The 17,277-nt window shown below is 39.9% G+C and overlaps 1 protein-coding gene across 2 annotated transcripts in view; it reads left to right on the forward strand.

Annotated features, from left to right (window-relative positions):
• The window catches only part of VAV3 (vav guanine nucleotide exchange factor 3), a 247,202-nt gene that overhangs the window by 114,087 nt on the left and 115,838 nt on the right, over positions 1–17,277 (forward strand). For both annotated transcript variants that reach the window (XM_034778743.1, XM_034778744.1), the window contains 8 exons: positions 1,336–1,439; positions 3,300–3,399; positions 4,448–4,543; positions 7,598–7,666; positions 10,419–10,505; positions 10,943–11,028; positions 11,444–11,576; positions 11,964–12,073. In XM_034778743.1, coding sequence (XP_034634634.1) covers positions 1,336–1,439; positions 3,300–3,399; positions 4,448–4,543; positions 7,598–7,666; positions 10,419–10,505; positions 10,943–11,028; positions 11,444–11,576; positions 11,964–12,073 — 785 coding nt within the window. The remainder of the gene's footprint in view (positions 1–1,335; positions 1,440–3,299; positions 3,400–4,447; positions 4,544–7,597; positions 7,667–10,418; positions 10,506–10,942; positions 11,029–11,443; positions 11,577–11,963; positions 12,074–17,277) is intronic.

Raw genomic sequence — 17,277 nt, forward strand, 5'->3', positions numbered from 1 at the left:
ACCTGCTCCATGATTTTTCCAGGGACTGAGGTGAGGCTGACTGGCCTGTAGTTCCCCGGATCCTCCTACTTCACAAATTTGGGGGATTTTTTAAAAAGGCACAAAAATTTTGGGGTATTGCTGGATGGAGAAAGTTGCATCATGAGAACTTGACCTCTAGCTCCAGAGATCCCTGGGAAAGTCATTTCTTTCCCACAACACATTGTGAATGTTTCCCAAAAGGCATTGTGCCAGACGGTGGAATGTGGCACATTGGGATAAAGACTTGTGATGCACTGCACTTTACATCGACACAAGCACACCTAGTGAGTACGCATAGCACTTACGTGAGCAGCCAAATATGCACATGAGTGATGTACTAGCTTCTGTGGCTGTTCGCTGGTGTAACTTGTGTCAAACACAGTTTGTGTGTAGACATGGTCTAACAGTATTTCTTGAGTCATTTAAGGAAAATAATGGGCCACTTCATCATGATTGGTCCCTTGAAATATGTGTTTACTACTTAGACTAAACTATCTGCTCCACTGTGTATTTAGCTGTTACGTTCTGAGTACGTTTCCAAGACCTGAAGAAGAGCTCTGTGTAAGCATGAAAGCTTGTCTCACTCACCAACAGAAGTTGGTACAATAAAAGATATTACTTCACCCACCTTGTTTTCTGATTCCATGGCAGTTTAGTTAAAGTCCTGCACAAGTCTGGGAAAATGTATCCCTATTTTAATATATTCACCTTGAAGCATTTCTATATATTGCATTTGAAGCTCTGACTGTTATCTTGTACTGTCATTAGGTACTGTTTTTTATATACTGGTCTTGAACTGAAAATCTTAAAATTTTGCTGCAGTATAGCTTGGCTCAAATATTTCTTCAGCATCCTTGTCTTATTCCTGTGCCATTAGTGGTCCATTGTATCAAGAAACTCATTGCGATTGCAGTTAACTTAGCACCAGGATGCCACTAATTGACCAATGTAATGTACAAAACTGGTTTTTCACAGCTCAGGGAAACGAATCATTACTTTGGTCTTGTCACTAAAACATTGACTTGACTTGCTTAATTTTAAAATTATCATTATAAAATGAAGATGAACTAACAGTGCACATTTCAAGTTGGAATAAATTAGCCTTTAATAGGTCTCTGAGTTTAGTTTCCCTTGTCATGTTGTATGGAAGATCCGGCATTTCAAAGCAAATGTTGAAAGTAGCAGCTACTCATAAGTCATCTGTGTCTTAGTTTGTTGGAATTAACAGATATACATGGAGACACTAATCTTCATTCTGGAAGCTATGGGGTTCTATTTGCATTTTAATTTTTTTCTTATATTACTGTTTTTAAGGAATTGGTGAAAACCCACAGAAGTCTAATGCAGGACATTTTTGACTCCATTGTAAACAAAAATGACCAGAACCTGTATCAAATTTTTATTAACTACAAGGAAAGGTAATATTTATACACTAACTTTTACATACTTTAGTGTTAACCTACACTCAGTCTATTGAAGTGTTTCTCTATGATTAAATACTCCGTAAGCATTTATATAATTGAACTGGATATCCATGGATAACAGCATCAGTATATGTAATGGGCTTTGAATGTGGAAAGTACCAAGGAAGTGCTATTATTATTTTATAGAATCGATTGTTCATTTTCCTCCAAGTGTTTTTATCACTGCTTTTTCATTTAAAAATAGCATCCATATTTTATATGAAATCATATAACTTATTTTGCACAGCTTCTGGCATAAAAACTATCTTGGAATGCTTTATAGAGATAAACAATACAGGTACCGAGATAAAATAATCAGAGATGGGGAGAGAAATAAAATAAGGCAGAAAGATACAGGCAAGGCATTCCAGACGGCAGAAAGGAGGACAAAAAGAAGGGTAAAACAGGCTGAGGAGAAGAGAGGAGAGTTTGAGGGGGTCCATAGAAGGTGTTAATGAAGTCACTTCTGAACTGGAAATTGAAATAATTGGGGAGCCAACTGAGTTGTTTGAGAAGTGATGCAGTCACACTATGCTGGTGAGAAAGTAGGTATAAGCTAACAGAAAACGCCTGAATCTGGAAAGCTGGATTTTGGGGAGATGATGGGAAAGGAAGTTGCTATAATCACATTGAGTGGAAATGAAGCCATATATGAAGGTTTCAGTAGAAGGGGAGCTTATGGCAGTGGTATGTGTGTGTGGGTAGATGGTGACAGACTGAGGGAAAGGGTGATTATTGGAAGGATATGGGCAGTGACGGCAAATGGCAGGTCTGAGTGTAGAGGGGAACTACAGGAGCAGGAGTTGGGTCTCAGGATGCTCCTTTTCTCCAAAAGAAGCAATGTAACTTAAGGAAGCTGAGAGGAAACTACAAGTTTATTTTGTCAAGGGAGGAGAGATACTGGGTCTAGCTCTATTTGTACTGCAGTATAAGTTTAAAATAATAATTAAAGGTGAAAGATGTGCAGTTAGTATCATCACTTTTGAAGTGGAAGCTAAGGCTAAACAGAAGATGATCAAGAGGGAAAAAAAGATTAAAAATAGAAGGCAAGAACTGAGGCTTGTAGATCCCCAAAGATGGAGCTTGCAGTTTAAAGAGGAGTCACCTCTAAAGATTTAGAACAGTTTGAGAAGAGTGGAATGAATCGTTACTGAAGGGAACGGGAAGTTTCTGGTACAAACCTGGATTCTTTTCAGTAGCTTTACAAAAATCAACCAGTGGCTACCATGCTGATCTCTGACTGCTGTTAAGAATTTCTTGCATTTACATATGTTAGCTGTTATCTTGACCCAAAGCCTCATGGAATGTAAACTCAATAGAAGCTGTTAAATCAGTTTGCAAAACCTACTGTTGCTGTAAAAAGAGTGGATGTAATTTAATCCTGGGCTAATCCTATGTAACAGAATTTATTCATTGCATCCTTTGAAATCTATCTCTTAACATTGTAAATACTAATGGCTCTGGTGCTGTTAAGGAGCAGTTACATTGCTTTGCAGCCTGAAACAAATGCTTTATTGTGTCAGTGTATGCATGTCAGTGTTAAAGTGAATTGAAATGATTTTACAGCATTTTGATTATGATCTTTAGGATTTTTCAAACATGCACCTGATTATATTCTTGGGGAAGCTTTGTAATACACATTTAGGGCCAAGTTATTACGTTTGGATATGTAGGTACAGCTCCCAATTGAAGGGAAGAATGTGACCCATATATTTGTTTGTGAAGTGTGAACAAAGACTGTTTCTGTTTTTTTTTTAAAAAAAAAACCCACACACACTCTCCCGCTTGTTTTTTTTTTCTCTTGCTTTGGTTTAGAATGGTTATTTATGGGCAGTACTGCAGTCAAGTGGAGACAGCCATATCCTGCTTAGACAACATCTCTAAGACAAAAGAAGATGTTAAATTGAAGCTAGAGGTACTGATATTTATTTTTTTATATAGAAATATATATCTGCCATCCCTCCCCCCCCCAAAGAAAACTGTCCATTCTGACATGTGGGTCTATGAGTTTCTTTTCGTTTCCTTTTTAACTGGAGTAACTGATCAAATGAACGTGTCAGGTAGAGACAGAAGAGGTTGAATCCTGGTCCCACTGAAGTCAGAAGAAGTCTTGCTAATGACTTCAGTGGGGTCAGGATTTCACCCAAGAAGGGGTTTTGTCAATGAAACACTTTTTTCTCATAGTGTTTTAGGTGAGTGTGAAGGTAGCTGAGAGTAAAATATGTTAATGTTATAATTAGAATAACATTTAAAGACTAAACTCTGCCCCTAGGCATATCTCTGCACAAGTGATCGTGTGTAAGACGCTCCACCGCAGATGTTCAGACAACCTTGGAAGCACAGTTCCTCTTTGGATAATGAGCTACAGCCCTTTATAGGGTACAGCGTACTGCCCATCAGCTTTGGTGGGGAAGTGAATGTGCAGGGTGGGAGTTTGATGATCCCATCTGTAATAACAGGATTTCTAGTTTTTAGGTTTACTAGTCACCTTCAATCCACACAGTTGTCATGCCTGTTGTGCTATTTATGCCTACATCTAATAAGAAAAAGAGTCTTCTATTTACCTGCAGTGTTGCACTTGAACTACCTGCTGGGCACTAGCCAGAGTGATTCCAACTGCTATCTCTGTTGCTCTTATAGACACTCACAGCTTCAAATCAACAAAACTCTGTGTGGTTTCTTATCTCTAATTACAGTGTTTATACCATAGTCATCTGAACACCTGAAGAATAGGATCTGGTTCTGGATCCAGATCTTGGAAACCTCAAAAATTCAGGGGTTTTGGTTCAGCTTATCACTATGGAGATGATTTTTTCCTCATTATGGTGGTATTTAGTATCTTAATATCTGGGTGATCTGGCAAACTTATATATCTACTTAAAAAAATTAGGAGTGTACTTTGTATCTTATTTTTATTTTGCAAGAATCAAAGTTCAATCTTTTATTTTATTTTTAAAAACCAGGAATGTTCCAAGAGGGCCAACAATGGGAAATTTACTTTGCGGGATCTTCTAGTGGTTCCTATGCAACGAGTTCTGAAATATCATCTGCTGCTGCAGGTACTTTATTTTTGAAGTTTAAAGTGATTAAGTGCAAAGCTGTGATGGTTTATCATCAGAGGATTGTTATAATGAGGGTTCAGTGTCTTTATTAAAGGACAGTGATTAACATTTTTATTGACATGAATTGCGACTTAGCTGTCTGGAAGTTAAATCCAGTGCAGTTCAGCCTTCTCTGTGGTGATCATTCCACACAGTTGAAGCATATCTGCGAATAACAATCACTCTTCATTTAATGGCTTATTTAAAAGTTAGTGGTGGCAAACTATGAGAATGGTGGTTTTGTAATGTAGACCACTACCCTCAAAGACTAAGCTGAATGAGACTATACCATTCTTTAAGATACTTCCCTGCTATAGTAAATAATAATAAAACCATATTTATTTTGAAATGCTTCTTGTTATAACCCACAAAGCTCTTGGCTTCCACAGTTAGTCTTATAATGAGGGTGGAGAGTCTTATAAATTTAATTTGATAGCTGTTCCAGGAGACTCATTAGTTCAGCAGCAAAGAAATATATTACTGTATTAGATCATCAACCTTGCTGATGCTTGTAAAATGTCATTTTAAAAAGGGCTACTACCTTTATGTGAAGCATAATTTTGACTCTGCAGTGCTTTGTGTAATTCAAACTTATTATATTTCTTGAAATATATCTATATAAATGCAAGTCATCAATATTCTGATCAACAGAAAATCACAAAAAAACAAACAAACAAACCAAAGCTGATGACAGAACCACTTTCTTAAAACATTTGAGACCTGAACCAAAGCAATATAATCAAATTGTATATTATGAAAAAATAATATGAAAGATTATGTCACTCATTATGTTTTAAAGCGTGAGGCATCATAAAACTACAATCAGGTATGTAATGGGGTGTCAAAATATATCACAGTATTTTCAGGAGAAAAATATCCACAAAAATTGCTAGAAAAACTGCAATTTTAAGTAGAAGCATCTATTCCCACCATTTTCTAGTATTTTAGCAATATATTATGTTTGGTTACAACATATAGTCGTCTTCTTATTTCTCTCTGGATTTTCTTTTTTGCTTTTAACTAACCCATTAATTTTTCTAGATTCTAGATGGGCTATGTATCTTTTAAAATATAGCAAATGACAGTATAAGAATGTTAAGCTAAGATATGTCATCCACATTCAAGTCTATAAAATATTATATAAATGCAGCTAAACTTGTACTTAAGAGTAGTGACTATCTCATTATGCTTAGTCACATATTTTAGCTAAAGCTTTTGTTAGCATATATTCCTACTTCATCTTTGCAAACAAACTCATATTTTGGAGTTTTGACTATTCAGGTTATTGCTAGTAACATGAAAACTATCTAATATTGTTTGCCTAGGCTTTCAGCACAGACTACCTCTCAGGGAATTCTGTGCCAAAAAATTTAAAATTCTGTGCCAAAAATTGTTAAAGGTATACACATAATATTTTAAAATTCTGCAAATTGTATTTGTCAATAAATAAATGTGGCTCCAGCATGGCAGTGGGGAGCACAGGCCATGGCTGCATTGAGGTGGGAGATCACCCTGAAGCCCCCACCTCCTCCAGTACAGGGCCTTGGCGGTGAGGCTGCACCTGACCCTGACACAGTGCAAGGGCTGGGCCTGTCTCAAAAACACCTCAGGACCCTGCCTCTCTGTGCCAGGCACACTGGGAGTGGGTGGGCAGGCTCAGCCCAGCAGGATTCAAGTTTGGAGGGGCACAGTGTGGGGGGAACCTGGTGTGGGGTGAGAGGTTTCTGGGCAGGGTAATCTGGGTGCAGGCAGCTCAGTGGGAGATCTGGATGCACAGGGACTTGTTGGGGGGTTCTGGGTGCAGGGGCAATGGGACTCTGCAGTGGATCCAGGTGAAGATGGTTGGGACTCAGCACGGAGGGTCTGGGTGTGGGGAGATGGGGCTCGGCAGGGGGGTCTGGGTGTGAGGGCTCAGTGGGGGGACCTGGTGCTGTGGGAGTGGGGGTCCAGGTGTAGCTGGTTGGGAATCAGTGCAGTGGAGGTCTGAGTGTGGGGGGCTTGTCGGAGGGGTGCAGGTGTAGTGGGGTAGGGCTTGTCAGGGTGAGGGTTCGATGGGCCTGCTTAATGGGGGAGCCCCAGCTGCTGCCGATGCGATGCTGCATGTTGGGCTCCTGCTCCCCCCCATGATTCACCTATCCCCTTTTCTTCTCCATCCCCTCCCCTCACTCCCACATTCCCCTCCCCCTGCCCTATTTCACCCCCTTCCTTCCCCACTGCCTCTTCCCTCCATCTCTCCCTTCCCTCATTTCTCCACCTCCCCCTTTCCCAGCCCCACCGCTGGCACTCACTGTTGCATAGAAAACAAAGGCTGCCAGCACACAGAAGAGGGGAATGACTGGCACTAGGACCCAGGAGGTGGTGTTCAGCTGTAGAGTCAGCGAAACCCAGACACAGCCTCCTTCAGCTGGGCAGCTCTGTGCTTGCAGAGATGGGGGAGGGGGAGGGGCAGTGGCACGTAACCCTGTGTGCCTCCCCCTGCCTCACCTCTGTTTGGTGGGGAGCAATTCCCCCCAAACACCTGTGCCCATGGTTGTACCCCTTCTTCCCCCCCATGCGTCTTCCATTTGCTTCCTTGCCGTTTTCTGCATGGAAGCACAGGAATTCTGCGGGAGGACCGTTTTCTGTAGGTGCGCAGTCACGCAGAATCTCCCCAGGAGTAACAGATATGTACAATAAGGATCTGAGTGATAAATTTTAATTCTTACCAGAATAGAATTAGCTTTTACTGACTGTTCATTGTCAATATTGTTAGTATTTAGGAAGAACAGTGCTCACACTTAACACTTGCTATTTAACTATTTGTGGTAATCCCTAGTTGTGATACGTATAGGGAATCATAGAGAAAAATAAATAAATTCTAGGGCTGTTATCGATTTAAGGCAAAATTGGCAAGCTTTTAAGAGTGACCAGTGCACAATAGTCATTTTATTTCAGTGATAAATGTGTAAACTGATTGGCAGCTGGCTGAGTGAAAAGTTGTTATAAGAAATATCCCTGCATTTTGCCAAATAGGAACTGGTGAAGCACACTACTGACCCAAATGAGAAGGAAAATCTGAAGCTGGCACTTGATGCAATGAAGGTAAGTGTGCCATGGCAGGTAGATGTTTACATCTTCACTGCCAGTTAAAATGGTTGGGGCCTTTTTCAGAATACACAGGCATGCAGAAGTGAAGTTCACAGTATATTTTCTACTGAAGGAGGTCCTGCAATTCACAATAGAGCTAGCAAATCTTTGTTAACTAGCCACAAACTCTCGTGTAAGGAGGCTAAATCAAGGATATTGCTACAGGCTTTTAGTAACTGAGGGTACATCTACACTACAGCGGGGAGTCGATTTAAGATACGCAAATTCAGCTACGTGAATAGCGTAGCTGAATTCGACATATTGCAGCCGACTTACTCCGTTGTGAGGACGGCGGCAAAATCGACTTCTGCCGCTTTTTGTCGGCGGCGCTTACTACCACCTCCGCTGGTGGAGTTAGAGCGCCGATTCGGGGATCGATTGTCGCGTCCCGACGGGACGCGATAAATCGATCCCCGAGAGGTCGATTTCTACCCGCCGATTCAGGCGGGTAGTATAGACCAGACCTGAGTCAATAGGTTATATATGGTATGGAGTAGAGATGGTTGGCTTCTATTTACTTGTAATATCCTAACTTTTACATTCTGTCCCATAGTTTTCAGCCTCCTAACCGAAAAATTTGCCTTTCCCAGTTTTACTAGTCTTTTACAAAATGGGTAAAACTTCCATTACTGCAGATCACCTCAAATTTTGGTTAACAGTTTCCAAGTGAGATAAACACAATTCTCTTTCCTCACAATTTATATCCTAGTAATGTCTTTGTTGCCTTAGGCTAGAAGGCGTTAATATCTCTCCTAGGGTACATCTACACTACAGAGGGGAGTCGATTTAAGATACGCAAATTCAGCTACGTGAATAGCGTAGCTGAATTCGACGTATTGCAGCCGACTTACCCCGTTGTGAGGACGGCGGCAAAATCGACTTCTGCCGCTTTTTGTCGGCGGCGCTTACTACCACCTCCGTTGGTGGAGTTAGAGCGCCGATTCGGGGATCGATTGTCGCGTCCGACGGGACACGATAAATCGATCCCCGAGAGGTCGATTTCTACCCGCCGATTCAGGCGGGTAGTATAGACCAGACCCTAGTGACCATTACTCCACATGCTACTGCAAATGGCACAAACAAGTGCTTTTTAAAATAGCAGTATCTCCTTACATGTTTGGTGCTGTATCCCGTGGCAGTCTGCAATTCCCTCTGCAACTAGCTCAGGGGTCGGCAACGTTGGGCACGCGGCTCGCCAGGGTAAGCACCCTGGCGGGCCGGGCCAGTTTTATTTACCTGCTGACGCGGCAGGTTCGGCCGATCGCGGCCCCCACTGGCCGTGGTTCGCTGTCCCGGGCCAACGGGGGTGGCGAGAAGCGGCACGGGCGAGCGATGTGCTGGCCGCAGCTTCTCGCCGCCCCCATTGGCCCGGGACAGCAAACCACGGCCAGTGGGGGCCGCGATCGGCCGAACCTGCCGCGTCAGCAGGTAAATAAAACTGTCCCGGCCCGCCAGGGTGCTTACCCTGGCGAGCCGCGTGCCAAACGTTGCCGACCCCTGAACTACCTGTACTCTCTTAGTTTCCTTTTCTTCTGACGCTGTGCACTGAGTTCAGTTATTGTTTTCATTACATTTTCCCATTCTATCCTTTTCCTGGTTAATATGTTAGAAAATTGTTCCATTTAGCACAAATTTCCTAAAATTTTTTTGCTCCTAGATATTACAGATTATATACTGCTGAGGACACACAAATGAGGACAAACACCTTATGTTGAATAGAGAAAGATAAGCAGCAAATTTACCAGCATATTCAGAGCACAAATATAGAAGATATACCAGTCCACGGCTTAAGATCATACCTAAACTTTTTCCAGATCCCAACACATAGGTGCAAGAGATTTATTTCCCAGTGTCAGTCAGGCACATTATTGTTCATGGGACCTGAGAAAGCTGGCTATTGGTATGCTATGATATACCTTCTATTTTGCTATTCAGACATTACTGCCCTCTTATTATATGCCTGAGTCTTGAAGTTGTAGATATTTGGGCACCCTACTAAACCTAGCCATGATTACTGCATATAGGAGCAATTAGAGCCTCGACGTGGTTACATCTTTTACGCAGGCCTTGGCATCAGATCTCTGAAATCATGTTCAAATATCAAGACCAAAGGAGGTATCCCAATCCCAGACTGAAAGAAGCACTCCACCTTTAACTTAAACGCTGGTTCCTGTAGGTGGAGATGACATTCCTTATTTAGCTATTAAATTTTTTTTAGCCCAGCTGATAGCAGTGCTTCTTTGTGCCTGGCTGATTTGGGGTAGGTCGCTCTCAGTCTGTCAAATTGGAGCTCTTTCACTTTGGATAAATAATTAAATATTTTTTGGAGCACAGCCATGAACCTGAGTCTCCCATATCCTAGGTAGTTTCCTGAACCGTTGGGCTGTTGGCTATTCCGGGAGTCTTTTGCCAAAAAATTCCAAAGGTCTAGATTTCCTCTTATGCAGAATGTGAATATTTTTTTAATTCTCAAAATTTTTACAGGATGAGAATATCATTTTCTGCCCAGCTTTAATAGAGACAGTTTTTTAAAAGCTTGCATTCTTCAGCAGGTATATCAGCAACTTCTGAACACTTAAAATAACGTTTTAAAAGCCTTATTGTGCAGATTAGGCAAAATAAGGACGATAAAGACAGTTGCTTAAAATAATGTTTTGGAATTTTTCTGACTGAAATATTCCCCCCTCCTTCTTTTTTTATGCTTTAGGACTTGGCTCAATATGTAAACGAAGTGAAGAGAGATAATGAATCCCTCCGTGAAATTAAACAGTTTCAGTTATCAATAGAGAATTTGGTATGTGATAGGCTATATTTACACCCTTGTTTATCCCAGCTTTTCACCATTGTTCTACTTTACTGAAATCTACTGCTCCTTACCATCTTATATAATACTAGAAACCTGGGTAAAATTCAGGTATGTGTATGTGTTGTTCTTTTGGCTGGCCTGGAATGATATCTGTATACAGTGACTTCCTCTCCATTTCCTTAGATGCATGCAGCTAAATCAGTTTTGTTGCACAGTGCCCCAAGTCCCAAGTGGGTGGAATAAAAGGAGTTTATTTATGCCTTATCATCCTTAGTAGGACCAAAAAGTGCCAAGTTCTTTTTGACTCTTGGAGAATCTGGCTTTGTAGTATAATGACCAACTGACACTTGAATGTCAGATATTATCTTTACTCTTTCGCTCGCATATATGTTAAATAATGAATTTATTTTCTTTTTTGTTTTTAGAACCATTCTCTCTTAATGTATGGAAGACCACAAGGTGATGGTGAAATAAGGATAACTACATTAGACAAACGTGCAAGGCAAGACAGGTGAGAATATAGATCCAGTACTTGGGTTGCTAAAGACAGAATTGGTATTAGATAAATGCTTGTAAAATACAGCATGGCATATGCCTGTGAAATTTGGTGTCAGTTCAGGAATTCTTGTGCATACATCCTCCTCTCATTATACACACAGCGCTCCTTTTAACATTAATGCCAAGGAAGTAAATTTTCAAAGTGGTTCATGAGAAGTTAGCCATTACATTAACATCTAAATCCCTATGCACCTCTTGCAGAAGTACTTTAAATGGTTCATGTTTTGTTACCCAATAGTTTAATTGCTAACTTTCAAAATCATAAGTGCTCCAGGCAATGTTTTATATGATAGTGTATTATTTTAAAAGGATTAGTGTACTGGCATACAGACAATTTTTTTAATCCTTTATATATTATGTTTTCATAGGCATATCTTCTTATTTGATTTAGCTGTAATTGTGTGCAAACGGCGAGGTGATAATTATGAAATGAAGGAAATAATAGATCTTCAGAAGTACAAAATCACAAATAATCCCACTACTGATAAAGAAAATAAAAAGGTAAATGTTTATAATACTACTATATACAAAATATATGCCACTATTAAATATTTGAAATCCGTAGGTCTTGAGTGTATGAAATATTCTGCAACCACACTTCAGTAATTTGTATATATATTTTTAAATTTTAAAGCCATATAGTATCAAAAACACACTGGACATTGTGGTTTAAAGTAGATGACTATTAAAGGGCTTCAACTATGTTAATTTCTGATGTAATGAAGGGATATGAATGAGCCATTATTAAACTGAACAAAGGTGCAAAATAGTATGACCTCCATTTTTCCGAACTCAGGGTTGGTGTTATACGATGAATATAAAAATATTGTCTTCTTTCTGCCTGAATATTAAATTGTTAACCAGTGAATTGCAATACCTTTCACACAGTGGTCTTATGGCTTCTACCTCATCCACATACAAGGACAAAATGGGTTGGAATTTTATTGCAAAACGAAGGATTTGAAGAAAAAGTGGCTTGAGCAGTTTGAAATGGCACTGTAAGTATATACTTTTCTGTTATGTAAAATCATTTCCTTAAACAGTATATAGGACTATTTTAAACAATGCTTTAATATGCATTTTAAATCGTAACAATAATTCTGCACATGCAAGGAAACTATTTTATTTGAATTTTTAAAAACAGAACTCGTAGCTGACATCTACAATGTAAGAGTATTTCCCTGAAATGCTTCTAGGAAAAGATAGAGGGCACTCTAAGCTATGTTTTGCTTTCTAGCATAGCTGGTAAGATTGTTTTAAAAATACAGTCTGAAACACCTAGGGAAAATATTAATTGTTTTAGCAATAAATATTTAACATAATGGTGACTGATTTTTCCATCTTTATTTCTTGGTACATTGAAATACATTTTAAGAGATATGGGAATGTTGGCTTTTTTCCTAGTGGCTTTAAACTAATTTATTATGTAGCATTTGGATCAAGTTGCTTGGTTTATTAAGTTTGATTTCCATTGCTTGACATTGTGTGTGTGTGTGTGTGTGTGTGTGTGTGTGTGTGTTTCTAACGTAAAAAAATAGCATGAATATGTTAGACTTCTCAAAAGTAATGTATCAGAATATACCACTTCAGATTGCATTATAGTTATGTGCTTTCAGCTTTATTGTTATTTCCGATTATGTTGGAGAAACAAACATGGGTATTGGTACTGAAAGTATTCTGATTAAATTTAAAACACAGGAACAAAGAAATCAGGTGGAAAAGAGACAGTCACTGCATTTTTTTGTAAAGAGGGATACAGAGGGATATTCCTCTAAGAGTGGTGAAATTAACAAAGACAGGGTATCACTATATGAATTTTTGGTTGAGTGAAAGGGTTGTCGTTAGCTGCACTCCATTGAAACACACTTACAACCTTAATTCCTGTTAATTATATTTTTTGTTTAATTTTTTTCCCTTTTTTCTTTTAATGAGAGCCAAGAGTTTAAATTGGGTAGCATAGAAGGTATGCAAGAAGAGAGCCTTGCTCTGCCATATGTTCTGAGGCCCACCAAATATGGTTTCCCTTCCTGCTGACATTATCAAATCCGTAGGAGAATGTGTGCTAGTGGGAGTTGTTCCTGGGTGTGATAGGTGGGGAGCAGAGAGGCTTTTAATTGGCCAAATACATCGAAAACTAAGCTCTTTGCCATGTCTCTCTGGTTTCCTGCATATACTGCCTATGCTGTCATTGTTGATATTTCTTTATATTTAGATAACAATAAAAGTATCCCTATTAAAAGCTCCTAATTAATTAGATTTATAATTAAAAATAATGCCCACCCTGCCATAATTATACAAATAACGATTAGCTCAGCCAGCCAGCTAATAAATCAAAGCAGTAAAACAGCCTCCCCCCACACACCCGTCCCCAGGAACATACCTACAGCCTTGTCCCAGAACCTTTCCTGGTTCCCTGCATGCCTTTTTCATGTCACCTCTTCCTATTCCCCTTCTCTGTGCTATTGGGATTCCCTGCACCCTCTTCATCCTATTCCCACCAGTGTCCTCCCCCAAATCCATGTGTCCCTCCTCTTGCCTGCCTCAGAGGCACCCTGCCAATACTGGGAAACATGGTTCCGTGCCGCATTTTCCTGTGACCCTCCCTCTTGCCCCATCCCCAGGCCTATGCTCCCTTTCCCTCCCTCACCCCTTCCCAAACTTCTTTGCAGCCATGTTAAACCTGATTTCCAGCACCCCCATATTGTGATTCAACTAAAAAGCACAATGACCCACTTTAAATGCCAGTGTATTTGATGCTGTGCAGGGACTTGTTTAATTTTGGCCAATGTTTGCATGAAAGTTTTGGTGTTTTCATATCTTCAAATTATCCTGTTTCTCTCTCTCTGTGTATGATGAGCTAATGTAATCACACATACTTATAAAAGTGGTAGGTGTTAACCAAGGCATAGCACTACTCATAATAGTGCTTTGGGAAAGGTAATTTATTGTTCCTGATTATCATAAATGATCAGAACACGGGGCTTGAGAGTTCAATGAGTTAATACAATAGCCTTTCACCTGGGTTCCCTTCTGGCCTAGGTCACCAGTGAAAATGAGATTTGGTGGTCTCAGCCTTGTCCCTTAGGATATTTGTCCACCTCATAAACCCACACCACAATTTAACACTATTCCACTTGATTGGCAGTCGTAATCTAGAGCAGCACAGGGCTGGAATAGTAGGGTTACTGCAGGTCAGGGCTGAGTTGTATTAGCAGAACTGTATTGTAACCTTGCATAGTAACATTCTTTGCTCTAGCCAGTATTATTGCTCCCTTATTTGTAGAACCACTAAAACTCACTAGATTTAAAAGAACTTGCAGCATTTAATCAATTTTGTAATCTCATACCTTTTTATTTTTTTCGTTATTTGTGGGTTTTGGCTTTATAAAATATCTCCCAAAAGTTGCACTCCCCTTGGTAGGATCCCTGATTTCCTACTTCCATGAGTTACCTCAGCATGTAGTGTGTTAATGAAATTATAAATGCTGAAGCATGGAGTCTGCCTTTGGGAATAGACTAACTCCATTGTTTTTCCATATTGTTTGGTGAGTCTGTTTTTTTTTTTTCAGTTGTATTTCCTACTATATAGGGTGTCTATTAAAGTTTGATTCTGTTCTGAAAAGTTACTATAATAAAATGACAGTTTCTTCAGCACATTCAGAATTGTAGTTGCTGACTTAACAGGCAAAACATTTTAACTATGTATTTAGGACTGCAAAATCAACGCAGCTAAAAAGGAGTGAGCTGGATTCTTTCCTGTGCATCAGAAATAGCATTTTACTACCTTCCACTCAGTAATATCTATGCAAACCCACTGCCGTCTGAGAAGCTTCCTGAATGAAGATAGGGCTGCCCAGGTGTTACTATAAGAACCTAATTTGTGAGGAAATTCAGATCTCATTTACATCAGTTTAAATTAAGAACAGGGCCCAGTCTACCCTAGAAAAGTTTTACGGATATAACTGTCCATTCAGTTTAAATTAAACTAAAATATTTATACCGGTATGAGCCCTAGCGTGGAGGCAGAGGTACTGATACAAAGGTCCCTTATGTTGGTATACCTTATTTTGCTTCCCAAGTTAGAATAACCTATATTGGAATAAGCACATTTATAAGCTTTCTAGTTGACAAGCCCTAAATATACTGAAGTGTCAATAGAATCAAGCCTGATCTATACTGGTGTAACTGAGATCAGAATTTGGCCCTCTTTGTGCAGAGCCTGACATTACTGATGAAATATATAATGGAAAGAACCGAACTTCTCTCTCAGAAACCTAGGCTGAATTTGCAAGACTGGAAGAAAATGAGCAGATCTCATCCGGAAAACACTGAGGAAAAAATAAACATGGAACCCTGCATTGTCACTTTTCAGATTAGAACAGCTCTTTACATAGAAAATTGGGAATACTTTTTATCCCCATGAGGATACTCCAAACTCTAGGCCTGATCTATGGTAATATGACAGGTCATCTTGTGGGGGAAGCTTGAGAGCAATGGGCACTGCTGCAAGAAGATATAAAATACATTAAGATATTTTTAACTATTTCCATTTATGTGGCAGTTCTCCTGTCACTGTGTCTGTATTTACTGTTATTCTGAGACTATTATTTTGTTTAGAAAAATGGCTAAAATCTATGCACCTCAACTTTTATTACCAATAAAAATTTCCTAAGTATTTTTAATAAGAGAGCTAGTACAGATGCTCTACATCCTCAGTGACGAGAGAAACTGTAACACCACAGCACTAAATTTGATGCTGTTGACCTGTTCACACTAATCTACAAAATTGAGGCTGGCTCAGCTGGCCTTGAATCTAATGTATTGTGTACAACCTTTCAAAATTGTCAGTTAGTTCGGGGTGCTGGATCTTCTTGGCAGCATTAGAAAGAAGTGGGCCACTGGGGCAGCACACTAAAAATCACAATTGGCCTCCTAAAGCTAGAACTTTTGATAGACTAACATGTATGATGAGTTTGTGAGAGTGTTGCACATGAATAAATGTAACTGGCAAAGAGTAGTCCGATGTGTTTTTAACAGTAGCTTTTCCATTTTGAGGGGATTAGGGTTCTCTCTCTATATCTGCTTAACTCTCATTAATATTAATGGGAATTGTGCACGCACAGGTGGAGAACAAAATCATATGTTGTGTGATGGGTTTCCCCCAGGGTGCCACCTGGAATTAGGGTACCATTGAGCCCGCTGACCCACCAGCCTGGGCTCCCTCTCACACTGTACTGCTGTGACGAGCTGCAGACACGTTCCTGTCCTTACACTTCCTCCAGCATTCACACAGGTAGGGACATACCCAGCTGCAGTTACATGCAGGCTCTCTGACTAGCCACTACACAAACCAACAGTAGAAAGGCTAACGCCCAGGTAACTCTCAGCTCCTCAGGCATGCACACGTCCCTGGAGCATAAACCCAAAATTATGCCATCTTGTGGTACACCGGGAATGGTACAGCGTAAGCTCATAGAGTTCGCCTCCCCTGCCAACTTCACTCCAAACTCACTGGTTTAGATTAAAACATAAAATAAATGTATTCACTACAAAAGATAGATTTTAAGTGATTATAAGGGATAGCAAACAGATCAAAGCAGATTACGTAGCAAATAAACAAAAATGCAAACTAAGCTTAATATACTACATAGATTGGCTATGAATTAGAAGATTCTCACCCTAACTGATGGTACAGGTGGACTTATAGATTCTTAAGGCACAAGCTGCTTTAGTCTTAGAGCTTGGGTTTCTCAGGTCTTCATATACAGGTCTTCATGAAGAAATCCCTTTAGTCTTGGTCCAGCACTTTCCCCAGTTCAGTCTTTTTTCCTCAGGTGTTTCCAGGCGTCGTCTTGTGTGGGGAGTGAAAAACAGATGATGTCAGTCCCTCCCTTATATAGTTTTAGAATATGGCGGGAACCCTTTGTTTCAAAACTTGGCTCCCAGACCAGTTTGTGGAAAAATACTGACATCCCAAGATGGAGTCCAGAGTCATGTGGTCTGGTCCTATGCCTTTGCCCTCTTATAGCAGCTATTGTTTACAGGTTTCAGAGTAGCAGCCGTGTTAGTCTGTATCCACAAAAAGAACAGGAGTACTTGTGGCACCTTAGAGACTAACAAATTTATTAGAGCATAAGCTTTCGTGGGCTACAGCCCACTTCTTCGGATGCATATAGAGTTGAACATATATTGAGGAGATATA

Source organism: Trachemys scripta, chromosome 8, assembly GCF_013100865.1.
Source record: "Trachemys scripta elegans isolate TJP31775 chromosome 8, CAS_Tse_1.0, whole genome shotgun sequence".
Taxonomy (NCBI): Eukaryota; Metazoa; Chordata; order Testudines; family Emydidae; genus Trachemys; species Trachemys scripta.